Below are 27,440 nucleotides of genomic sequence, written 5' to 3' on the forward strand. Positions count from 1 at the left end.
ACAACCACAACGCCACTATAACAACCACAACGCCACTATAACAACCACAACGCCACTATAACAACCACAACGCCACTATAACAACCACAAAGCCACCATAACAACCACAACGCCACTATAACAACCACAACGCCACTATAACAACCACAACGCCACTATAACAACCACAACGCCACTATAACAACCACAACGCCACTATAACAACCACAACGCCACCATAACAACCACAACGCCACCATAACAACCACAACGCCACCATAACAACCACAACGCCACCATAACAACCACAACGCCACTATAACAACCACAACGCCATTATAACAACAACAATGCCACCATAACAACCACAACGCCACCACAACAACCACAACCACAACGCCACCATAACAACCACAACGCCACCATAACAACCACAACTCCACTGTAACAACCACAACGCCACCAAAACAACCACAACGCCACCATAACAACCACAACTCCACTATAACAACCACAACGCCACCACAACAACCACAACGCCACCATAACAACCACACCTCCACTATAACAACCACAACGCAACCACAACCACAACGCCACCATAACAACCACAACGCCACTATAACAACCACAACGCCACCATAACATCCAAAACGCCAAAACAACGCAACCATAACAACCACAACGCCACTATAACAACCACAACGCCACTATAACAACCACAACGCCACTATAACAACCACAAAGCCACCATAACAACCACAACGCCACCATAACAACCACAACGCCACCATAACAACCACAACGCCACCATAACAACCACAACGCCACCATAACAACAACAACGCCACTATAACAACCATAACGCCACCACAACAACCACAACCACAACGCCACCATAACAACCACAACGCCACTATAACAACCACAATTCCACTATAACAACCATAACGCCACCACAACAACCACAACGCCACTATAACAACCACAACGCCACTATAACAACCACAACGCCACTATAACAACCACAACGCCACTATAACAACCACAACGCCACTATGACAACCACAACGCCACCACAGCAACCACAACAACCACAACGCCACCAGAACAACCACAACGCCACCATAACAACCACAACGCCACTATAACAACCACAACGCCACCAAAACAACCACAACGCCACCATAACAACCACAACGCCACCATAACAACCACAACGCCAACATAACAACCACAACCCCACGACAACAACCACAACGCCACCAAAACAACCAAACCGCCACCACAGCAACCAAAACGCCACCATAACAACCACAACCCCACGACAACAACCACAATGCCACCATAACAACCAAAACGCCACCACACAACCACAACGCCCCCACAACAATACCCCAAAAGGTTCCCACCATTCCCCAAAACAACAACAACACCAACGCTACTAGTTCACCAGACACACTTGAGAACATAACCTCCAACCTTCACACAAAAGTCTCCGGCTCGTAACGGGACAATTTAACCTTGATGAGATGCGGCTGTTCTAAAATGGCAATTATTGCTCTCTAATTGAGCAGTTGCCTCGGGGCTAAACTCCTTTACACCGTTAGGAGCTGTATTGTATCTCACAGGGCACTCCTTCCCCTGCCGGCACTCCATCCCTTGCCGGCACTCCAACCCTTGCCGGAACTCCATCCCCTGCCGGCACTCCATCCCCTGCCGGCACTCCAACCCTTGCCGGCACTCCAACCCTTGCCGGCACTCCATCCCTTGCCGGCACTCCATCCCTTGCCGGCACTCCAACCCTTGCCAGCACTCCATCCCCTGCCGGCACTCCATCCCCTGCCGGCACTCCATCCCTTGCCGGCACTCCAACCCTTGCCAGCACTCCATCCCCTGCCGGCACTCCAACCCTTGCCGGCACTCCATCCCCTGCTGGCACTACATCCCCTGCCGGCACTCCATCCCCTGCCGGCACTCCATCCCCTGCCGGCACTCCAACCCTTGCCGGCACTCCATCCCCTGCCGGCACTCCAACCCTTGCCGGCACTCCATCCCCTGCTGGCACTACATCCCCTGCCGGCACTCCATCCCCTGCCGGCACTCCATCCCTTGCCGGCACTCCAACCCTTGCCGGCACTCCATCCCCTGCCGGCACTCCATCCCCTGCCGGCACTCCAACCCTTGCTGGCACTCCATCCCCTGCCGGCACTCCATCCGATGCCGGCAATCCATCCCTTGCCGGCACTTCATCCCTTGCCGGCACTCCATTTCCTGCCGGCACTCCATCCCTTGCCGGCACTCCATCCCTTGCCGGCACTCCATCCCCTGCCGGCACTCTATCCCTTACCGGCACTCCATCCCCTGCCGGCACTCTATCCCTTGCCGGCACTCCATCCCTTACCGGCACTCCATCCCCTGCCGGCACTCTATCCCTTACCGGCACTCCATCCGATGCCGGCACTCCATCCCCTGCCGGCACTCCATCCCCTGCTGGCACTCCATCCCCTGCCGGCACTCCATCCCCTGCCGGCACTCCATCCCTTGCCGGCACTCTATCCCTTGCCGGCACTCCATCCCTGGCCAGCACTCCATCCCCTGCCGGCACTCCATCCCCTGCCGGCACTCCATCCCCTGCCGGCACTCTATCCCTTGCCGGCACTCCATTCCCTGCCGGCACTCTATCCCTTGCCGGCACTCTATCCCTTGCCGGCACTCCATCCCCTGCTGGCACTCCATCCCTTACCGGCACTCCATCCGATGCCGGCAATCCATCCCTTGCCGGCACTTCATCCCTTGCCGGCACTCCATCTCCTGCCGGCACTCCATCCCTTGCCGGCACTCCATCCCCTGCCGGCACTCTATCCCTTACCGGCACTCCATCCGATGCCGGCACTCCATCCCCTGCCGGCACTCCATCCCCTGCCGGCACTCCATCCCCTGCCGGCACTCCATCCCCTGCCGGCACTCCATCCCTTGCCGGCACTCTATCCCTTGCCGGCACTCCATCCCTTGCCAGCACTCCATCCCCTGCCGGCACTCCATCCCCTGCCGGCACTCTATCCCTTGCCGGCACTCCATCCCTTACCGGCACTCCATCCCCTGCCGGCACTCCATCCCTTGCCGGCACTCTATCCCTTGCCGGCACTCCATCCCTTGCCGGCACTCCATCCCCTGCCGGCACTCCATCCCCTGCCGGCACTCCATCCCCTGCCGGCACTCTATCCCTTGCCAGCACTCCATCCCCTGCCGGCATTCCATCCCTTGCCGGCACTCCATCCCCTGCCGGGACTCCATCCCTTGCCGGCACTCCATCCCCTGCCGGCACTCTATCCCTTGCCGGCACTCCATCCCCTGCCGGCACTCCATCCCTTGCCGGCACTCCATCCCCTGCCGGCACTCCATCCCTTGCCGGCACTCCATCCCTTGCCGGCACTCCATCCCCTGCCGGCACTCCATCCCTTGCCGGCACTCCATCCCCTGCCGGCACTCCATCCCCTGCCGGCACTCTATCCCATGCCAGCACTCCATCCCCTGCCGGCACTCCATACCCTGCCAGCACTCCATCCCTTGCCGGCGCTCCATCCCCTGCTGGCACTCTATCCCTTGCCGGCATTCCATCCCTTGCCGGCACTCCATCCCCTGCCGGCACTCCATACCCTGCCGGCACTCCATCCCTTGCCGGCATTCCATCCCTTGCCAGCTCTCCATCCCCTGCCGGCACTCCATACCCTGCCGGCACTCCATCCCTTGCCAGCACTCCATCCCCTGCTGGCACTCCATCCCTTGCCGGCACTCCATCCCTTGCCGGCACTCCATCCCTTGCCGGCACTCCATCCCCTGCCGACACTCCATCCCTTGCCGGCACTCCATCCCCTGCCGGCACTCCATCCCTTGCCGGCACTCCATCCCCTGCCGGCACTCCATACCCTGCCGGCACTCCATCCCTTGCCGGCACTCCATCCCCTGCCAGCACTCCATCCCCTGCCGGCACTCCATCCCTTGCCGGCACTCCATCCCCTGCCGGCACTCCATCCCTTGCCGGCACTCCATCCCCTGCCGGCACTCCATCCCCTGCCGGCACTCCATCCCTTGCCAGCACTCCATCCCTTGCTGGCACTCCATCCCCTGCCGGCACTCCATCCCTTGCCGGCACTCCATCCCTTGCTGGCACTCCATCCCTTGCCGGCACTCCATCCCCTGCCGGCACTCCATCCCCTGCCGGCACTCCATCCCCTGCCGGCACTGTACAGATACCAGCCCCCGAGAGGCGGCGGCGGCGGTCTTCACAGGACCTGTCGTCCGAGGCGTCTGGTAAGTACGTAGGACACAAAGAAAGTCTCCGTGGTGTAGTGGTAAGACACTCGCCTAGCGTTCCGCGAGCGCTATGTCATGGGTTCGTATCCTGGCCGGGGAGGATTTACTGGGCGCAATTCCTTAACTGTAGCCTCTGTTTAACGCAACAGTAAAATGTGTACTTGGATGAAAAAACGATTCTTCGCGGCGGGGATCGTATTCCAGGGACCTGCCCGAAACTCTACGCGTACTAGAGGCTGTACAAGAATGTAACAACTCTTGTATATATCTCAAAAAAAAAAAAAAAATTACAATTGTTATGGAATAAAAATTACCTCTGTGCTCAGAACAGTTTTGCTCAACGCCTTGTGTAGCTCAGGGCACCTTTACTGGGTATCTGTGTCTGTCTGTTTCTCTTTCTCTTTATTGTTTTTCTTCTATCATCTAGTCTACTCTCCTCGCTCACTACGATGTGGATCACCTAACACCTAGTGCCATATGGCACCCCATGGAAAGACATGAAGTTCCTGTTGGGAAGCAGCGTGTTACCTCTGGAATCCTTCCTTTGAAGGGGTGTTCGTTGTACAGTATGTAGAACGGCTGGCAATTGTTTATGTGGTCATAGACAATATTGTCTGTGTGGTATATATATAAGTGATACATGTTTCACTGAAAATGACTGCATATTTAGTATTGATTAATTTCTGGTTTAGGGCTTCAATCCCTCTGACTAGTACTCACCTAATTGTGCTTGCGGGGGTTGAGCTTTGGTTCTTTGGTCCCGCCTCTCAACTGTCAATCAACTGGTGTACAGATTCCTGAGCCTACTGTGCTCTATCATATCTACATTTGAAACTCTGTATGGAGTTAGCCTCCACCACATCACTTCCTAGTGCATTCCATTTATTAACTACTCTGACACTGAAAAAATTCTTTCTAACGTCTCTGTGACTCATTTGGGTACTAAGTTTCCACCTGTGTTCCCTTGTTCGTGTACCACCCGTGCTGAAGAGTTTGTCTTTGTCCACCCTGTCAATTCCCCTGAGAATTTTGTAGGTGGTTATCATGTTTCGCCTTACTCTTCTGTTTTCCAGGGTCGTGAGGTTCAGCTCCTTTAGCCTTTCCTCGTAGCTCATTCCTCTCAGTTCCGGGACGAGCCTGGTGGCATATCGCTAAATTTTCTCTAACGTTGTCTTGTGTTTAACTAGGTATGGACTCCAGGCTGGAGCTGCATACTCCAGGATTGGTCTTACATAAGTGGTATACAGGGTCCTGAACGATTCCTTACACAAGTTTCTAAAGGCAGTTCTTATGTTGGCCAGTCTAGCATATGCCGCTGATGATATTCTTTTGATGTTGGCCTCTGGGGACAGGTTCGGTGTGATATCAACCCCCAGATCCTTCTCTCTATTTGACTCTTGCAGGATTTCACCTCCCAGATGATACCTTGTGTTCAGCCTCCTGCTTCCTTCGCCTAATTTCATTACCTTACACTTTCCTGAGTTGAACTTTAGCAGCCATTTTCTAGACCATTCCTCCAGTTTGTCTAGGTCATCCTGTAGTCTCTGTCTATCTTCATCCGTCTTGATTCTTCTCATAATTTTTGCATCATCAGCAAACATTGCGAGGAACGAGACTATACCCTCCGGAACATCGTTTCCATATATTAGAAACAGGATGGGTCCAAATACTGAGCCCCGTGGGACTCCGCTGGTGACATCTCGCCACTCTGATGTCTTCCCTCTAACCGTTACTTGCTGTTTCCTGACTTAGTGCTTCTGCACTTTCCTTTAGTATCCATGGTGAGATTCTGTCAGGCCCAACAGCCTTTGTCACATCCAGCTCCAGCAGACTCCTTTTGACCTCATCACTGGTGAGGTCAAATTCCTCCAAGGTTGCTTGGTTTGCCTCCTCCTCATTTAGTGCAGGTATAGGAAATTCTCCTTGTTCTATTGTGAAGACCTGGAATATCTTGTTGAGTTCTTCACACACCTCCTTGTCATTCTCTGTGTATCTGTTCTCCCCTTCTTGCAGTTTTGTTACGAACCCGGATCCAACGTCCGAGCCTGGAGCAGTGACAACCACGCCATCTGTGGGTCAGCTCCCGAAACCCCCGCCAAACGGACGACGACACCTGGTGAGGACAGCGTGTACTGGCCTCGAGGACCAGTTTCCAGTCTGGTTCAGCACTCTACACCGCCGCTCCTGACCTCTGGTGAGGTGGTGCTCCGACGACAGCGCCATCTATGGACTGGATACGTCAGGTGTTTGTGTCTGAGCCCGTAAGTGTGGTGTTTTAGTGTCCCGGTTATTGATGACGTGTCTGCTTACAGAGCCGACCTGGGACCACTGTGATGGAAGTGGAGTGAGTCTACCCGAGGCAGCCAGTCTCCATACTGTGAAGTTTGCTGCAGCTGTTGTGACGTCGTCCCCCCGGAAGAACACTGTGGTGTGTTAGCCTGCCATTGGAGTGGCAGTGAAAGGATTTACCCGGGACCGACTGTTGGAGACGATAATCCACTGGGGTATTGAGGACAGGAGGGTGATTTGTGATATCACACGAGACTCCTGTCTAGGGCATACCCCTTATATCGTTCGTGGAGTGGCCATACCAGCCTTGGTGGCTCAGTACCTGCCAGCAGATCAGCTGGACGTGTGGTTGACGGCCTCCACGACGGTGCCCCCAGTGGACCTGCGTTTTGGCTGACCTGTGGCCCGGGTAGGCTCGGCATTCTCAGAGGACACGTCGTGAGGCCACGAAGAAAGCACCAAGGACTCAGCACCAAGTGGTGTGGCACCAGCGTCTTCAGCAGAAGACCACGATGAAGGATTAATCCCCTTGTATAGTGTTAATACCCCTCCCCCTGTGCACGTTTGATTTTTATATATTTAATAGGTGATGGCAATAATTATAATATTAAGTTCTTAGCTTTCTTTCCCTACTCCCTTTAAGTTAATTGCGTCACGGATCTCATCCCTTGATAGCCAATACTGGCTTGGGAACGGATACATATATCTTCCTCTAACAACATCAGAGTAAGGACCCCGTTGCGTCCCGAGAGGGCCGTAACATAATTGGCATCCCCAGCGGGATCCGTCCCCTTGTTAAGTATGTTTGACAGGGGTGGTGAAGTGGCGTAATCCCTGTATATAATTCCCCCTGTGTGACGATTGTGACGTTATACGTCCTGTGCGGTGCTCAGAGTGACTAAGTGCGATATTGTGCAGTGCGGTGCTCGCTGTGATTAAGCGATTAAGTGCAATATTGACTAGTGCGGTGCTCAGTGATTCAGTGCAATATTGTAGAGCGAAGTGTTCGCTTGGACTCGGTGCAATATTGGGTAGTGTGGTGCCCGAAGTGATTACGTGCAATATTGGCAAGTGCAGTGTTTGGTGCGATAAAGTGCAATATTGGCGTAGAACAGTGCTCGGTGTGTTAAGTGCTAACGTGTAAGCGGTGTGTTAAGTGCTAGTTGAGCGTTCCATCTGTGACAATGGCAGAAAAAGCTACCATCGATGATCTGGACGATGTTCAGGCTTTTCTGAACAGAGTGGACTGTCTTGCCAGATTAAAGTATCTGAGCAAACCGGAACTTGTACTAGTGAGCGCCTACCTGGAGATCAAGATCCGTGCCAGTGATTCCCGTGTGGAGATCTTGTCCAAGGTTCACCGGCACCTGAAGGCAGAAGAAAAACAGGAAGGCGAGACTCCTAGTACAAGGGAAGGTGAGGAAATAGCTTCCACAGAAAAGGAAGATAAGGGCAGTGACATTGACAGTGATGCAGGTGAGCTTAATATCAGCTTCCTAACAGTCAAAATGCGTGCCCTAGAGATCAATCGCGAGATAGAGTGGAAGAAGTTAGAAGTAGAACGAGAATTAAAAGATAAAGAAGTGGAGATGAAAAATAAAGAAATGGAGATGAAAGAAAAAGAATTGGCGATGAGGCGTTTAGAATTAGAAAGAGAAGAAAGAAGAGAAGAACGAGAAAGAGAAGAAAAAGAAAGACAGAGACAACATGAATTAGAAGTATTACGATTAGGCGCTGGACAGAGACAAACTGGAGTAAGCGGTTTCGATCCGGTAAGGAATATCAAAATGGTCCCCAAATTCAACGAGAGAGAAGTTTCGAAGTTCTTCGCAGCCTTCGAGAAAGTCGCTGCCTCTTTGGAGTGGCCAAGGGAGAATTGGGCCATCATGATACAGTCAGTCTTGACTGGGAAGGCCCAAATCGCCTACTCTACGTTATCCCTTGACGACTCCGGCGATTACGATATGGTGAAGAAAGTGGTGCTCATGGCGTACCAATTGGTACCGGAGGCATATAGGCAAAAGTTCAGAAACCTGAAGAAGACCTCAGAGCACACTTTCACCGAATTCGCCACCATCAAGGAGCGACTTTTTCAAGAATGGTGTGCCTCTCGGAAGGTGGAGACCAAGGAAGACCTCGAGCAGCTGATTCTGCTCGAGGACTTCAAGGATTGTTTGTCTGGAGACCTGAAGACGTACCTAGAGGAACAGCAGGTGGAGACCTTGAGTGCAGCAGCCACCATGGCTGAAGAGTATATCCTGACTCATAGGCCGTCTGCTAAGTACGTCCCGAGGAATTACCAGCGCCGCTTTGACAGACCTCAGGACGATGAAGAGGAAAGACCCGTCCCACAAAGTGGTAAGAAGACGCCCCCAAGTAGCCCCCGAAGAACAAGTCCTAGCAGTCCGAAACACCGGAGCCCGAGGAGGAATATGGTGTGCTGGACTTGTGGGCAGAAAGGGCATATAGCTGCTAGGTGCCGAGGCAGAAGAGGTGGCAGCGCACGTAGGGAGGTGATGATGATGAGCTGTGTTACACCACCAGTAGGAAACCAGTCTACGACGACGCAGGAAGGACCAAGTTTGTTGGCCCCTCACACTTCAACCGGATATGTAACGAGTGATCATACTGGTACATCAGTTGTAGTGCTCAGAGATAGTGGAGCAGCCCAGTCCCTGATCATGAAGAGCTCGTTACCCGAGGGAGTAAGTGTGGATGGGAGACCAGAGGTTATCCTGGTTGGGTTTCCGAGAATGCAGTATATCGCCCCCTTAGTGCCAGTACATCTCGACTCGCCTTATTTCAGCGGCACATGTGCGTTGGCAGTAGTCGATACCCTCCCTGTGGCTGGGATTGACGTGGTACTAGCCAACGACTTGGTGACCGATTGGAGCACCAGTCATCCCAAGGTTGCGGACGAGTCTACCGGAACAGCACGGTCTGAGGTAACAGGCAATGGTAATGTCCAGGTAAAGACAGACCCGGATTTGAACATGTCTAATTTGTCCTCTCCCCCGCAGATCGACAGTTATCTAGCAGTGTCTCCTGATTCTTCTCTTGACAAGGAACATGAGGTTACGATGGCAGGAGTACCTGAGCTAGAAGAGAGGCCTTGTGTGCAGACACCCACGGATACCAACGAGTCTGGAGCGAAGGCTGAGGTGTGCTTGCGGTACGGCAAGTTACAGCGTGTAGTGGACCAGCCAGAGATTCTCCAGACGTCAGAGGTATGTGAGGTGTGTTCAAAAGGTCTAGAGCCCCCTTCTGTCCAAGCCAGGCTAGTGGATGGTGCCGGCTATGGACATGACAAGCTCAGGAAACTTATCCCTCGACTTACCAAATGTTTCCTATCGGTATTTTGTTTTGTTCTCCTATGTGTTCTCTGTGTTCTCAGTAAGGATCAGTGGACGACCCGAAGGATGATGGCTCCCGTGAACATCGAGAAGAGGTCCCTGGGATTAGAGATTTGCACTGCAAGTGTTGCAGTTGAAGAAGGGACCTGGAAGCTGATAGTAGATACAGGAGGTACGACAGATGATAAAATGAGTGACTGTTTCCGGCAGGTTGACACCCCCCGTGTGATTGCTGAGCCTCAACACAGCGTTATGCGGAACGTTGGTCGACCTGACGGTGACAGAGCGAATGCCACCCGCGACGTACGAACAGCCCCGTTGGGACTAGGTGTGGACCTAGTAGAATATGCTGTAAGTACTGTTTTACCCGCTGTCGCTATCTCTCTGAATTATCAGACCCCTGTATTCCAGGTTCCTGTCTCCCTGAAGGACCATCGGACCGGCACCAGAAATGCCGTCTGTGGTCAGCCATCATCGGTGCCACGACATAAGGAAGTGTCGAGTCACCCCAGATCGTGTCGAAACCAATCCGTACTAGAGAGATGTGAGATGATGCCCCTATTTGCCATCGCAGAGGAGGTGTGGAAGATTACGTCAGGCAGGTCATCGCCTGCCATTTTCAAGCTCCCTTTGTGCCAGGGTTTCTCAGTAGAAAAGTTCTGTGGACAAGACAGCTTCATCACTCCAGCTCATAGTATAAGTAAGTCCATTTGGAGTTGTGTCGCCGTACTAATTTGGTTTGTGTTTCTTTTTATAGAACCCCAAACCAAATTCTTTTTGGTGGGGAGGTGTTACGAACCCGGATCCAACGTCCGAGCCTGGAGCAGTGACAACCACACCATCTGTGGGTCAGCTCCCGAAACCCCCGCCAAACGGACGACGACACCTGGTGAGGACAGCGTGTACTGGCCTCGAGGACCAGTTTCCAGTCTGGTTCAGCACTCTACACCGCCGCTCCTGACCTCTGGTGAGGTGGTGCTCCGACGACAGCGCCATCTATGGACTGGATACGTCAGGTGTTTGTGTCTGAGCCCGTAAGTGTGGTGTTTTAGTGTCCCGGTTATTGATGACGTGTCTGCTTACAGAGCCGACCTGGGACCACTGTGATGGAAGTGGAGTGAGTCTACCCGAGGCAGCCAGTCTCCATACTGTGAAGTTTGCTGCAGCTGTTGTGACGTCGTCCCCCCGGAAGAACACTGTGGTGTGTTAGCCTGCCATTGGAGTGGCAGTGAAAGGATTTACCCGGGACCGACTGTTGGAGACGATAATCCACTGGGGTATTGAGGACAGGAGGGTGATTTGTGATATCACACGAGACTCCTGTCTAGGGCATACCCCTTATATCGTTCGTGGAGTGGCCGTACCAGCCTTGGTGGCTCAGTACCTGCCAGCAGATCAGCTGGACGTGTGGTTGACGGCCTCCACGACGGTGCCCCCAGTGGACCTGCGTTTTGGCTGACCTGTGGCCCGGGTAGGCTCGGCATTCTCAGAGGACACGTCGTGAGGCCACGAAGAAAGCACCAAGGACTCAGCACCAAGTGGTGTGGCACCAGCGTCTTCAGCAGAAGACCACGATGAAGGATTAATCCCCTTGTATAGTGTTAATACCCCTCCCCCTGTGCACGTTTGATTTTTTTATATTTAATAGGTGATGGCAATAATTATAATATTAAGTTCTTAGCTTTCTTTCCCTACTCCCTTTAAGTTAATTGCGTCACGGATCTCATCCCTTGATAGCCAATACTGGCTTGGGAACGGATACATATATCTTCCTCTAACAACATCAGAGTAAGGACCCCGTTGCGTCCCGAGAGGGCCGTAACAAGTTTCATCACTTTTTCCTTCACTGCTGTTTTCCTCCGGATGTGGCAGTGGAGCAGCTTTGGTTGGGTCTTGGCTTTACTCGCCATGTCATTTTCAAACTGTCTCTCTGCTTCCCTCCTCACTCTGAGGTACTCATTTCTGGCCTTCTGGTATCTCTCCCTACTCTCCGGTGTTCTGTTATTTCTGTAGTTCCTCCATGTTCTTTTACTCAGTTGCTTTGCTACCTTGCATTCCTGATTGAACCATGGGTTTTTCTGTTGTTTTTCGTTTTTCTCCTTTTGGACGGGGATAAACCTGTCTGCAGCTTCCTGGCACTTCTGGGTGACAAAATCCATCATGTCCTGCACATTCTTGTCTCTAAGTTCTGTTTCCCATGGTATTCCTCTTAGGAAGTTCCTCATCTTCATCTCAAGATAATCAAGAAATCATCTCAAGATAACCATCTCAAGAGATCTCGTCATATTTTCCTCTTCGGTTATTTAGCCTTTTTTCCCTCCGATCCCATCCTTGGATAGGTTATCCCTACCTCCACCAAGTACTCAATAGTCAGTACACTGTGGTCACTCATTCCTATGGGGGCTTCAACTTTGACTTCCCTTATTTCTGACTCATTCAGGGTGAATATCAAGTCGAGTCTAGCTGGTTAATCATTGCCTCTCACTCTTGTGGGTTCCTTGACATGCAGGCTCAGAAAGTTCCTTGTTGCCACTTCCAAGAGTTTAGCTCTCCACGTATCTGCACCACCATGTGGGTCCCCATTTTCCCAGTCTATCTTTCCATGGTTGAAATCGCCCATGATTAAGATCTTTGAGCCATTCCTGCAGGCAACTGAAGCTGCTCTCTCTATTATATTAATGGTTTCCATGTTATTCCTATCAAACTCCTGTCTAGGTTTTCTGTCATTTAGGGGAGGGTTGTAAATGACTGCTACTATTATCTTAGGTCCACCCATTATTATAGTTCCTGTTATGTAATCTCTGAATCCGTCACAGTCCGGAATTTCCATCTCATCAAAACTCCAGTTCTTCCTTATCAGCAGGGCCACTCCTTCACCTCCTCTCCCTTCCTTCTCTTTTCTTACTATATAGTAGTCCTTTGGAAACACAACATCTGTTATGACTCCTGACAATTTTGTTTCCGTGAGTCCTATTACATCAGGGTTTTCTTCTTGTGCCCTTTCTGCCAGTTCACTTGTTCTTGCATCTGGGTTAAATTGGAAGAGGAGTTCTCCAAAAGTCATGTTCGTTCGAGGTGAAGAAAAATAAATAAATAACTGTAGAATGTATTACACTTATTATAATATTACACAACGTTTCGAACCTACATGGTTGATTCTGAAGTGATATGACAATACAGGGAATATTGTATTTATACCATTAGGGGGTCACGTGAAGAAAAATGGATAGAACAATGGGTTATATATGAGTATACATATGGAGTAAGAATAAGGCATAAAGGAGAAAAGAGTAGAATAAAGTAAAAAAGAGTACGAAACACATACAAAGGTCAATCTGGTGTAGTGGGCGTGGCATTTTGAGCAGTGTCTTCTATGTTGGCACCTCCACGTCCTGAACTTGTTCTTACTCTGATGGTGGGTAGTGTGAATAGTTCCGTAATTTCGGTATTTGGTGGGTTGTTCTATTTTTATGTGGATTACTTCAAGAATTAGTAATCTTCTTACATCTTGGGTTTTGTCTATTATACAAGTGTTTTTATTCAACATTTCTCTTGTTAGGGTGATGTCATGGGCTTGTCTCATGTGATTTCTGGGGTCACCTGATTGAAGATGACAGGTCAAACGCCTCGTCAGCTTGGTTGATATCTGAGCCAATTATTTGCTTGTTTAGGGCTTCTATCCCTCTGACTAGTGAGTGCTCTTGCATCTTGGTTTAACTGGAAGAGGAGTTCTACAAAAGTCATCCTCGCTCGAGGTAAAGAAAAAGAAACAAATAACTGTAGAAAGTATTACACCCATTACAATATTACACAACGTTTCGAACCTACATGGTTCATCCTCAAGTGATAGGAAATTACAAAGCGTGTTGGATTTATACTAATATGGGGTCTGGTGAAAACAAGTAGACCAATACAAATGAGTCAAGAATCAGGTATAAAGGGAGGAAAAAGTAAGGCATAAAGTTTAAAGGTCTTTAAAGAAAAAGGCCATAAATGCCCGATCCACATACAAAGATAAATCAGGTGTATTGGGCGTAGCATGTTGAGCAGTGTCTTCTATTTTGGCATTTTCGCGTTCCGGTCTTGTTCTTACTCTCATGGTGGGTAGAATGAATAGTTCCGTATGTGAGGGAATGGGTTTGCCTCAGCTCACTTCCACTGGTTTTACATGCCTGTGGCAGCCAGTTCACTTTGCAAGTGCATGGGCAAGTGCACGCTCAGTTTTGTTAACCCGCACCCGAATCATCTCGAGTTTGGGCTCATCTGAAAGCCCCAATCATCAGAAATCCAAATATACTGCCATGGCCGTGGTAGCGCGTATGTGAAAAGAGATAGAGCGAATAGCATCTTTTATTGTGGAGAGAGCGTTGTGACAGAGGATTTGGGCGGGAAGGCGCGAGTCTAACAGCCAGTGCGGGCCACCGCCTCTCGACACCTGACTCTGTCTAGATGGCAATGACAGCCACCATCTTGAGCGGCCATCTTGGAGTCCCCTGCAGGCCTAGTAGCCCGTCTCTGATTGGTTGAGAGGGGTAGGCACCTGTGTGCCTCCCCCCTGATTGGTTTTCTTGAGGAGGACGCGGGAATCGCTAGCGTCCCTGCCTCAAGGAACTCATTTTCAATCCAGCCACCAACCTTGCCGGACGCTTCCTTGCTCATTTCTGCCAAATTGAGCAACAGGACGTCGTGGCGGCTGGTTACTCTCCAGAAGTTTAATCCTCAACCTCATCTACTACGTAGGCTGCAGGAATCCAGAGTGTCGTCGTATTTTAAGGGCGGAGAAAAACAGGGAGTATTGTGGGTAGAATATCGTGGGCGTGGGTAATTTGCATACGAGCGGTCAATGTGCTCGCGAGTCTCCACTCCAGTGATATTACAAACGTTCTACATCCTGCTAGTGCCTAATAGAAGTGGAGTGAATGGGAAATGTCTAGCCAGTGTTCAGGGAAGTTTTCCCATAGAAATTCGTGAGAGACGCTAGGCGTGAACGAGCCATCCGTGTACGAACCCACCGCTTCACTCGGTGGGTGTACGAACCCACCGCTTCACTCGGTGGATGTACGAACCACACCGTGTGTTGTGTGGGAGGTTACGAAAAATGTGCCAATAATATACCTAGCGTTCGGACTCCTGGTTCAACCTTGAAGCCGAGCGGACGTCTGGACACCTCCTCCGCCTGGGTGCCGCCTGATCATGTCTTGTTTTCGCGTTTTGGCTTAGTACTGCCGGTTGGCATCCCTCTTCAGCGGTCCGATTGTACGACGCCTGGCGCACATATCGTCTTGGGTCACAGGATTGTTGATAGAATTTTTTTTTAAGTGTTCTGGCTGGTTCTCCTGGCGGGGTTACGGTGTTCGGGGACCGGCTTGGCCGAGAGGTGCCGGGGGTTGGCGGGTCTTGGTGGGGCTCCTGGTGTGCCCTCAGTCGTGGTGAGCGGCTGGCTTCTGCTCTGCCGGGGGACACTGGATGACATTTTGCGTTTTAGATGGGGGCAGAGTTTTGGTTTTGCTACCTGTTGTTCTCTGTGTGGAGCGGGGCCGGTGCTTGTCACCCTGAGGGACTCCTGGGTCTCCTCAATCATCTGCCTGACTGTGCGTTTATTTGCCGTATGGCATATTAGTTTCTAGTGATTGGCGTCACTCGTTTTGCGATTTGGCTTGGCGTTCCACCTTTCCAGGCTTCACGATTCACCCTTAAAGGGTACGCCGGGGCGCATCCGATCCCACGATCGTCGTCGCCCCTAAATCAACAACAACAACATACCTAGCGTTCTGTGTACGAACGCCACAGCACTAGGTCCAGCCTAGGCTCTTACGCCTTGAGCCAGCCACCCTACAGCTGGACGCCTGATGTATGGTAGGACATTTGTGTGAGCGTGAGTGAGCCGGCTGTGTAAATGAGAGTAAGTATCCTGAGTGTGTTTTTGGTGATTTATATTCTCTAAGCCTGAATTCGAGGTCAAGTGTTCTGTCCTATTGTCTCCAAGTGCCTGGAGTGGTGAGGTGAAGTGGGGACGTGTGAGATTTTCACTCTTGTTGACATTTTGTCAGTCTCAGAGGGACTTAGCCTAGTGAAGACAGGCATCCCCATATGTGTGTGTGGAGGTGTACACAAGGGTACAGACTATACGTAGATTAGCCAAGGATTGTGAGGGCTGTTTCAGTAATTTTATATTCAACTCTGGTAGAATTGTTGTTAATTCATTCATGATGTTGATTTTGTTCCAAGTGGTGTAATCAGCTGCAGGTGTGAAAGTCTAGTACTGGTTATACGTGCGCAAGTAAAGTGTTAGGGTGTAACACCAGGGAATCATGGCTTTTGATTATTGTGGAGTGATACCAGAGTGGTTATTTCTCATGTTGTGTATGAGAAATATATATATATATATATATATATATATATATATATATATATATATATATATATATATATATATATGTATATATATGTATATATATGTATATATATGTATATATATGTATATATATGTATATATATGTATATATATGTATATATATGTATATATATGTATATATATGTATATATATGTATATATATGTATATATATGTATATATATGTATATATATGTATATATATGTATGTATATATATATATATATATATATATATATATATATATATATATATATATATATATATATATATATATATATATATATGTATATAGATAGATAGATATATAACTGAAAACTCACACCCCCAGAAGTGACTCGAACCCATACTGCCAGGAGCAAAGCAACTGGTATGTACAGGACGCCTTAATCCACTTGACCATCACGACTGGACAAAAACTGATGGTAGTCGAGGCTATTTAGCCCATCAGCCCGCCGGCACTCTGATGGTAATCTTGGGCATAGCATTTTATAATATCACCTCATTCTTTGGGGCACACGTGAGGAACACAAATGCGAACAAGCCTGAATGGTCCCCTGGACTATATGCAGTTGAAAACTCACACCCTAGAAGTGACTCGAACCCATACTGCCAGGAACAACGCAACTGTTATGTACAGGACGCCTTAATCAACTTGACCATCACGACCGGACAAAACCTAATGGTAGTCGAGGCTATTTAGCCCATCGGCACTCTGATGGTAATCTTGGGCATAGCATTTTATCAAATCACCTCATTCTTTAGGGCACACGTGAGGAACACAAATGCGAACAAGCGTGAATGTTCCCCAGGACTATATGCAACTGAAAACTCACATCCCAGAAGTGACTCGAACCCTTACTGCCAGTAGCACTCTGCTGGCGTACAGGATACCTGAACCGCTCGACCAACACGACCGGACAAAAGAGGATGGTAGCCGAGGCTATTTCCATCCTCCCGCCGGCACTCAGTTGGTAATCTTGGGCATGGTATTTTGTCAAATCACCTCATTCTTTGGGGCACACATGAGGAACACAAATGCGAACAAGCCTGAGTGGTCCCCATATTATATAACAATCAGCGTTCGAAGACCTCGTTCAGCTCCTCAGAGGTTGGGTGCGTACCCAGGATACAGCAAGCATACTGTTTCAGGCCGCGCTTGCAGCGGCAAGGGAGAGAATGACTGAACTGAGACAAAATGAATGGGAGGGTTTTGTTAGTGGACTTAACCTGCATACTCCCCTGGGCAAAGCCTGGAAAGGCATAAACAAAATTATTGGTAAAAATAGTAGACAAGTTTCACACCCAAACCCGCTACAGAAAGCCAATCAGTTAATTGCAAAATGGGCTCAGGTTTCCAGCCTTGGAATGTTACCAGCTAGCACTAGGGAGAAATTGCAGGAGAGGTCCACAGACAGAAATGCTCTCATAAATTTCATGTTGAGCAAGCAACATGATGAATGTGATGTTTCATATACAGATTATGAATTGGATGCAGCCCTCTCCAGGGGCAGTAGCACTGCTCCTGGTGAGGACGGCATCACCTATGATATTCTAAGACATCGTGTACCCGGTAACCCATTATTAGAATTGTTTAATGCTAGCTATGTCACTGGGCAGTTGCCTGTATCATGGACCACCAGTCTTACGGTACCTGTACCAAAGCCTGGCCAACCTGATGCTTTCCGTCCCATCTCACTGACCAGTTGCATGTGCAAAACCTTAGAGAGAATGGTGCTTAATAGATTATTGTATAGAGTTAAAGAGCACATGTCACCTGATATCAATGGTTTCACACATGGTAAAAGTGTACACAACTGTATCACAACCTTTCTTACTGTTCATGGAGATAAAAGGCACAAGTACACAACATTTCTTGATTTAAAAAATGCCTTTGATATTGCTAATAGGGAAGTGATTATGTATGAATTAGCGAGAATGGATATAGGGGGACATGTATTACAATGGATACGAGGCTATCTTACCAACCGGAAGTCCTCTGCACTGTTCCAAGGCTACAAGAGTGAAACTAAAGTAATGCAACTAGGCACCCCACAAGGAGGAGTACTTAGTCCTACCTTGTTTAATGTTCTAATTAATGCTTTACTAAAATCAATCCCAACTAGTCCGGCAAACATCACTATCAGCTATGCAGATGACATCCTTGTGCATACTAAAACCCACCGTGAAATGCAAACAGTCTAAAATTGTACACATACAGCTTGTGAGAGCCTTGGTCTTGTAATCAACGCTGCTAAAACTAAGGTATTTAACAGACAAATTGGCAAGCGCAAAAGTGGACCACGAAAACTTAAGATAGACAACATACCAATAGACTATGTCTCTTCTTTCAAATACCTTGGAGTCTCTGTCCCTTGTACCTCAACTGCAGTCAATAAGTTACATCAACAATGTAGAGACAGACTCAAGGCTCTCAGAACTGTAGTGGGGTACAGCCCGAAATATGGTGTTAATATTAGAATAGCAAGAATGATGTATTTAGCGTATATAAGGTCTCTGATAGACTATCATGCACCAGCTTTGGTCCTGCAGAATGGCAAAAGTATTGATAGACTGGAAAAAATGCAAAATGAAGCACTCAGAATTATACTTGGCTGTCCTATAACTACCAAAGTTCTCAACATGCGGAAAGAATTAAATATACTTAGCATTCGAGATAGAATATTTTAAATTAATCTTATGATGGGACTAAAGCTGCTGCGTGATAACAAAAACAACATTGTGTCAGTTGCACTGTTAGAACACATACGAAATGGAACTAGCGAGTCTAAATGGATTCAAAGAACTGCCACTCATATTAAAATGATGGGACTGCACGATGTATATACAGATGAAAGAGTACAGCACTTCCTTCCACCCTGGCAGATAGTACCTTTTGACATCCTGACCCCTGCATACCCTACCAAGAAACTAATCACAAGCAACCCTCATGCTCAGCTTGCTGCTAAATTAAGCACCATAGAACACATTCACAATATACAAGCTGAAAACAACATTGCACAGACCATATACACTGACGGATCACTCAATACAGCTACAGGGAAGGCAGGAAGTGCTGTTATTGCTCATCAGCCCGATGGCAGAATAATTCAAAGAAATATCCGAATTAGTAACTGGGCGTCCACAATGCAAGCCGAGTTGGTAGCGATACTGGTAGCACTCGAAATTATTGACAACACTGAAGTAGACAGCTTAATTATTTCTGACTCCCTATCCTCACTACGAGCAATAAACAGTTTGCAATCAAGTAATAACGTGCTTATCTTGGAAGATAGACGTAGATATGTAAGAATACTTAGCAAGAGGGTAAATATAAAAATGTTGTGGATTCCTTCTCACATTGGCATGCAGGAACATGACAAAGTTGACGCCCTTGCTAAGGCTGCAGTAAATAAAGACAGTATTGAATGGAATCTTGAGCTATCAAATAGGTCCCTTAAAAGTGTCATTAGACGAGAACTCCTAGATGGATTTGAAGAAAGTAGAACAGTGCAAACTGGTACTAGTAGGTCCATTGTTCATCACAATGAAATGTGTGAAGTAAAACATGTGTATGGGGCAAGTAACAAAGTCAGTAGACTAACAGATGTTGTCACAGCTCGTATAAGACTTGGCTACAGGTATCTCTGGCAGTTCGGCTTGTATAGGGATCTAGATGAAGTAAAGTGTAAAGTGTGTGGACATAGGCAGGGACACACACTCGAACACTATATCTTGGATTGTTGTAAAATTGAGCCTTTTAGAGATAAATCTAAGCTCACTCTGTATGATATGGCAACCTATCTTATTACCATGGATAAATTACCTGAAATCCTTGCACTGTACCCACATTTTGCTTCCAGTAGATGAACGACATATAAGATTCAGAAACAAGTAGTGTATTGTGAGGACTAATAATAAACAGAAGCTCCCCTATGACTATGTAATATCCCCATTGGCCAAACTATTATGTATTAACGACAAGACCTACCATTAATGTATGATGACTTACTGTAAATATGTAGCTCTTGTAATAGCACTTTCTCTGTAACTAGCTATAAGGTGTGAAGGATTGAAGAAATTGTTTATGTAATAATCTAAGATGAGGTCTGATAAAGACCTTTTGTGCCCTCTGTAATGCTTTTGCGCTACCGCTCACAGGGTGAGTATGGGGTGCACAATAAACTAGCCGCCTTCGGCGGCAACAATAAAAAAAAAAAATTCCCCTCTGAACCACGACACTGAGGCACTGGAACAGGAAACTGCCTGCTCGTGGGTCTCTAGTTTTCCCAATGAGTTCCTCACCCACCTCCTTTAGGAACTTAAGTACACATTTACACCAGGCGCCCAGAGTCTCAGAGCCTATCGGCACGAACCTGTAACAACGTTCTAAGTCTCTGTACTTGTTGATTTTCTGGGTCACCCTGAAGGTAGCTGCCCCACCTCTCTCCGCTGAGCTGTAACGTAGATAGGTATCAGCAAATGTGGAAGCACATGTGTAATCCCATACGACCTGTTTACCTTCCCTCCATGGCTGTAGGGTGACTCCATCTTGGCATTTTTGGCTGTTGCCATCAGGGAAAAGCCTTTTCCCATGTCTGGAGTGCAACTTTTCCTGGGCAATGACTTGGCCGAAGACCTACAACCTTCCAACCTGATCATCATGGACAAACCCCAGGTATGTGACTCTGTAGTGGACAACCCCATCTTAAAGTATGTTCCAGCAGAGGTTCAAGAAAGTGATGAAATTTCTTCTCCGGTTTTGGTGACCACCCGTGTGCAAGCTGCAAGCCCACAACCAGCATACACTACTGCTACCGCTGTCCCTCAAGACCATCCGAACCTACCACCGAATCGTACTATGTTGGAGTTCCGTAAGTTACAGAGGGAGGATCAATCATTAACACCATTATTCTTCCAGGCTGAGAATCAACCTGACAGTATCTCTGGGTTCTTCCTAGAGAATCAGTTGCTCTACCATAGGTACAGACCCAGTAAGCTGACGGAGGATGACGAGTGGGCCAATGTCGACCAACTAGCTGTTCCCACCAGCCTGCGGCCCGAGATTCTACACCTGGCCCATGGAGCACTTTCTCACTACGGTTTTAATAAGACCTATCACGCCATCAGACAAGACTATTACTGGCCAGGTATGGTTAAAGATGTAAAAATCTATGTACAGCAGTGTCATACATGTCAGATGGCAGGTAAACCTAACATCTCTATTCCCAGGGCTCCGTTGACTCCTATCCCAGTGCCTTCGGAACCTTTCCACAGGCTCATTATAGATTGTGTTGGTCCTTTACCCCGGACCAGTTCTGGCAACGCTTATATACTAACTATCCTGTGTCCTACCACCAGATTCCCCATAGCAGTTCCCGTAAAGAACATTATGGTTGCTACTGTGATGAAACAACTATTGAAGATCTTCACCCAGTATGGATTTCCAAGAGAGGTTCAAAGTGACTGTGGCACCAACTTCACCAGTGATCTCTTCAAGAAGACGCTGGAAGAGTTCAACATCACTCAGGTATTGTCCAGCCTCTATCATCCTGCTTCACAGGGTTCTCTTGAACGTAGTCAGCAAACGATTAAATCACTCCTAAAGAAATTTTGCAATGAAACCATGAAAGACTGGGACAAACAACTTGACATCATCATGTGTATTTTCAGAAGTCTCCCAAATGAGTCTCTAGGAGTATCTCCTTATGAGATGCTCTACGGACGTAAGTGCCGTACTCCTCTCAAAGCTTTTAAAGACTCTCTGCGTGATGGCACCTTCAGTGACCCTCTGAATGTGCCCCAGTTTCTTCAAAACTTAAAGCACATTCTCGAGAGTGCGTAAATTTGCCAACACCAATTTGTTAAAAGCTCAAGATTAAATGAAGACTCATTTTGACCAGCGCAGTAAAATTAGGAAATTTCAACCAGGAGACTTCGTTCTAGCATATTTTCCAATCCATGGTTCTCCATTGCAAAACAAATTTTCAGGACCATACCGCATCAAGGAGTGCAGAAACAACCACAACTACGTTCTCGAGACTCCAGATAGGCGACGGAAGACCCAGTTGTGCCACGTCAACCTCCTGAAGCAGTATCAAGGTACTCCCCCCACTGTGTTAGTCTCATTATCTACATTTCAAGGTCCATACCTCCACAGTGAGACCTTCCCTGCTTCTCCTCCCAGCACTAACAATGAGTCAGTGCCTTCCAACTCGGAAATCCTAACAAATCTTCATAAATATTTGCAGGACAGTAATAGTGCTCCTCTCATTAGAATCTTCAAGGAACATCAGAAGTTGTTCAGCGATAATCCACAGGAGTGTAATGTGGTTCAGCACCACATACAGCTACTTCCTGACACCCGGCCGATTCGTCAACCTTTCTACCGAATCAGCCCGAGCAAAAAGGAAGTTATGCGTGCTGAAGTACAGTACCTCCTGGATCATGGGCTGGCCACCCCTTGTGAGTCCCCTTGGGCCTCACCTTGCATCTTGGTGCCGAAACCGCACGGTAAAGTGAGGCTGTGTACCGACTACAGGAGATTGAATCTTGTGACTGTCAAGGATGCTTACCCATTATCTAGAATAGATGACATCCTTGACACCATTGGTAATGCTCGGTATTTATCCCAACTAGACTTACTCAAGGGATACTACCAAGTATGTTTGACAGAGCGAGCGAAGGAAATATCTGCCTTCACCACTCCTTTTGGCCTTTACAGATATGAACGCCTTCCATTTGGACTATGCAATGCCCCGGCCACCTTCCAGCGAGCTGTCAACCGCGTCATCCATGGCTTAGATCACACCTACGCCTACTTGGATAATATCGTTGTGGCAACTAGCACCTGGAACGAACATTTGCTCCAGCTGCAACGATTGTTCGCCAAGCTCCTGAGAGCCGGCTTCACCATCAACTTGGGTAAGTCCACCTTTGCTAAAGGTAGAGTGCGTTATCATGGTCATGTGATAGGGAGTGGCAGCCTAGCTCCGTTAAACATACACACTCAAGCCATCCAGCATTACCCACAGCCTACCACCAGGAAGCAGCTCCTGCGCTTCCTTGGTCTTGCTTCCTACTACCGTAGGTTTGTGAAGAATTTTAGTACTGTAGCGACACCATTGATCACTCTAACCAGCCCCAAGCAACAGTATCATTGGACCATTCAGCAAACCATTGCTTTTGAACAACTAAAATCTCTGCTCTGTTCTAATCCCATTCTCGCTTCGCCAGATATCACGAAGCCTTTCATCCTCCATGTCGATGCAAGTGGCACCGGCATCGGGATCGTCCTAATGCAACAACGAGGCGAGGAGGTTCTTCCTGTTAGCTACTACAGCTACAAGTTGAAGCCACACCAAAAGAACTACAGCACTATCGAAAAGGAACTTCTCTCCATCGTCCTGAACTTATAGCACTTTGAGTCTTACCTACAAGGTACTCGGTCTACCACCATCTACTCGGACCACAATTCCCTACGCTACTTGCAGCAAGCCCAATTCAACAATCAACGACTTCTACGATGGGCTTTGTATCTGCAGAATTTCAACCTGGAAATCTTCTACATCAAGGGTTCTGACAACATCATAGCAGGCGCTCTCTCCAGAGTCTATGAGGTTATGGGAGCCGGTCGGCCGAGCGGACAGCACACTGGACTTGTGATCCTGTGGTCCCGGGTTCGATCCCGGGCGCCGGCGAGAAACAATGGGCAGAGTTTCTTTCACCCTATGCCCCTGTTACTTAGCAGTAAAATAGGTACCTGGGTGTTAGTCAGCTGTCACGGGCTGCTTCCTGGGGATGGAGGCTTGGTCGAGGACCGGGCCCCGGGGACACTAAAGTCCCGAAATCCTCTCAAGATAACCTCAAGATAGAGGCAGCTACACATACCACTCTACCATCTGAAGGAGTAACTTAACCCGTAAGAGCAGTTTCAGGGGAGAGTTGTGACGGTAATCTCTTTCAAGAGAGATTGAGCCTGCTCTTCCCTACATAAAGTTACTCATATATATACAACAAGAAGATGCTAACTTCAAGATACGTATACCAGTAGCACAAAACGTTTTGACCAGGGGGTAAAATGTACCCTAAAATCGCTCCACTCCACATTCCCTCCGGCCGGCTCGCCACCGTCGTCAACAACCAAACTACCACTCCAAGCCAGCGCTCTTCCCGATTGGTGGATCAACGACTGTACTCGACGCCAGTGCCATCTACACCCCCATATAAATAGCCACACACGAGCTGTGGACTTCAGAATATCCTAGTGCTCTAGGAGTTGACATCTCTCTCTGGCATACAAAGCTCTCTGGCTCTGTATACTAAGGGAGGTCTCAGCCAAGGCCAATATTCTCAGCACCATTTACTATTTTGTCTTACATATTCACTATTTTATTTTATATTGTGTTCTTGCATATATCTCCGTTTTTTTATTGCACTGCACATTGCCATGGGACTTGTCTTTCTTTTTATTTGTGTTTAAAGTAAATTAAAGTTTCATTTTTAATACGATTTGTTTTACGTGTTCCTCCCTCTCACTTACCACAGGAAACAAGCCAAGCAGTCAACATTTTTTTTTTCTCTAAATGTGATTAGGCATTAACATCAGCCAAAGTGAGGACTGCATTACCATCTACACTTTCCCGTCACAATATATATATATATATATATATATATATATATATATATATATATATATATATATATATATATATATATATATATATATATATATATATATATATATGTCGTACCTAGTAGCCAGAATGCACTTCTCGGCCTAATATGCAAGGCCCGATTTGCCTAATAAGCCAAGTTTTCATGAATTAATTGTTTTTCGACTACCTAACCTACCTAACCTAACCTAACCTAGCTTTTTCGGCTACCTAACCTAACCTAACCTATAAAGATAGGTTAGGTTAGGTTAGGTAGGGTTGGTTAGGTTCGGTCATATATCTACGTTAATTTTAACTCCAATAAAAAAAAATTGACCTCATACATAATGAAATGTGTAGCTTTATCATTTCATAAGAAACAAATTAGAGAAAATATATTAATTCAGGAAAACTTGGCTTATTAGGCAAATCGGGCCTTGCATAGTAGGCCGAGAAGTGCGTTCTGGCAACTAGGTACGACATATACATATATATATATATATATGACTGAAAACTCACACCCCAGAAGTGACTCGAACCCATACTCCCAGGAGCAACGCAACTGGTAACTACAGGGCGCCTTAATCCGCTTGCCCATCACGGCCTGACAAAAGGAAGTGGTAGCCGAAGCTATTTGAACCACTTCCCCGCCGGCAACTCGGATGGTAATCTTGGGCATAGCATTTCACCAAATCACCTGATTCTTTGGGGCACACGTGAGGAACACAAATGCGAACAAGCCTGAATTTGTGGTATAATATCTATTTATAAGCCGAAGTGGTTCAAATAGCTTCGGTTACCACTTCCTTTTGTCCGGCCGTGATGGTCAAGCGGATTAAGGCGCCCTGTAGTTACCAGTTGCGTTGCTCCTGGGAGTATGGGTTCGAGTCACTTCTGGGGTGTGAGTTTTCAGTCGCATATAGTCCTGGGGACCATTCAGGCTTGTTCGCATTTGTGTTCCTCACGTGTGCCCCAAAGAATGAGGTGATTTGGTGAAATGCTATGCCCAAGATTACCATCCGAGTTGCCGGCGGGGAAGTGGTTCAAATAGCTTCGGCTACCACTTCCTTTTGTCCGGCCGTGATGGTCAAGCGGATTAAGGCGCCCTGTAGTTACCAGTTGCGTTGCTCCTGGGAGTATGGATTCGAGTCACTTCTGGGGTGTGAGTTTTCAGTTGCATATAGTCCTGGGGACCATTCAAGCTTGTTCTCATATATATATATATATATATATATATATATATATATATATATATATATATATATATATATATATATGTGTGTGTGTGTGTGTTCACCCCAGTGTTCACCCCTTCCAACCTGTGGTTGGGGTTATCCCACAGGTCTTAGCCCCTCAGTACCGGGCGACACTGCTCGCCCTTGGACTCCCCCAGTCAACTAAGGGCTGGCCTTATACACCCCTAGCGAGTGGGGAGGTTCAAGCTTCTTATAACTCACTTAAACCTGCCTGTCCTGACACTGGAACTTTTTCTCTTGCTTTATCTGGTCTGTCCTGAGGTTGCCAGCTGGCTGTTTATACTCGTGTCCCAGCAACATGTCAGTGGTCTCAATAATTATCGTGGCTATGGATGCAATGTCACGGGCAGTGCAAGGTGTTACTAATGGTCTCATAAATATATAATATATATATAGCCCCAGAGAATGGAGGCTCACTTAAACTCCTCAGTTAGTTTAAAAGTTTACTGAAGAAAAACATATATACATATACAAATGGCATAAAGAAATGTATGAAATCATCCGCTGGTGGCAGCATTTCTCGATGACACGTCTCTGGCAACACGGTCAGCTGACTGGATCCACTCCTCCAGCGTGGGCACACACCTCGCACCTCTGGCAGCAAAATCAGCTGACGGCTCCAGCTGTCAGAACGTCGTGATTTCTCATGCCTCTAGCAAGGCGATCAGCTGGACGTTTTAGAGTGCGTTGTTGGCTCCTTGCACATCAACTACCCTTCCAGGATCACTAACATCACCACGTTAATGCTCACCCACACCAACTCATGCCTAAATGAGTTTCTGGCTCCTAGCCTAACGTCCTGTCACTTAGACAATAAAATGAGAAGAAATGTTCAAAACATATAAAATACTCTAGCTCGCTTAGCTCAAAAGGGGTAAGGGAGAGATAATTATCTACCTTATTTCACTCCAACCATGAAGCCGACTCGTCCTCTGTTGAGGGATGTTGAGGTTCCTGGTCCTGGCTTCTGATCTCCTGATGAATAGTTCCCACACACAGGTTCCTCCGTCGTCCTTGTGATAATGCGTCCTCGCCGTGCTCACATTCAACAGGTACTGCCTTCCTCCTCCTATTCTCTGGGGTACTGGAGACAGGTACCTCCGTCGTCGTCCTCACTCTCACTGGCACTGCCGACACCTCGCAGTCCAGCACAGCTTCCCCTGGCCTTAACTGCCAGTAGATTTGGGCCCGGCCCTAGC

General features: G+C 47.9%; 1 protein-coding gene across 1 annotated transcript in view; it reads left to right on the top strand.

The window, feature by feature from the left end:
• The window catches only part of LOC138372647 (collagen alpha-1(I) chain-like), a 134,064-nt gene that overhangs the window by 19,500 nt on the left and 87,124 nt on the right, over positions 1 to 27,440 (top strand). Inside the window, exon 3 of the mRNA XM_069338145.1 lies at positions 1,611 to 4,293. Coding sequence (XP_069194246.1) covers positions 1,611 to 4,293 — 2,683 coding nt within the window. The remainder of the gene's footprint in view (positions 1 to 1,610; positions 4,294 to 27,440) is intronic.

The sequence above is a fragment of the Procambarus clarkii genome, chromosome 39 (assembly GCF_040958095.1).
Source record: "Procambarus clarkii isolate CNS0578487 chromosome 39, FALCON_Pclarkii_2.0, whole genome shotgun sequence".
Taxonomy (NCBI): Eukaryota; Metazoa; Arthropoda; class Malacostraca; order Decapoda; family Cambaridae; genus Procambarus; species Procambarus clarkii.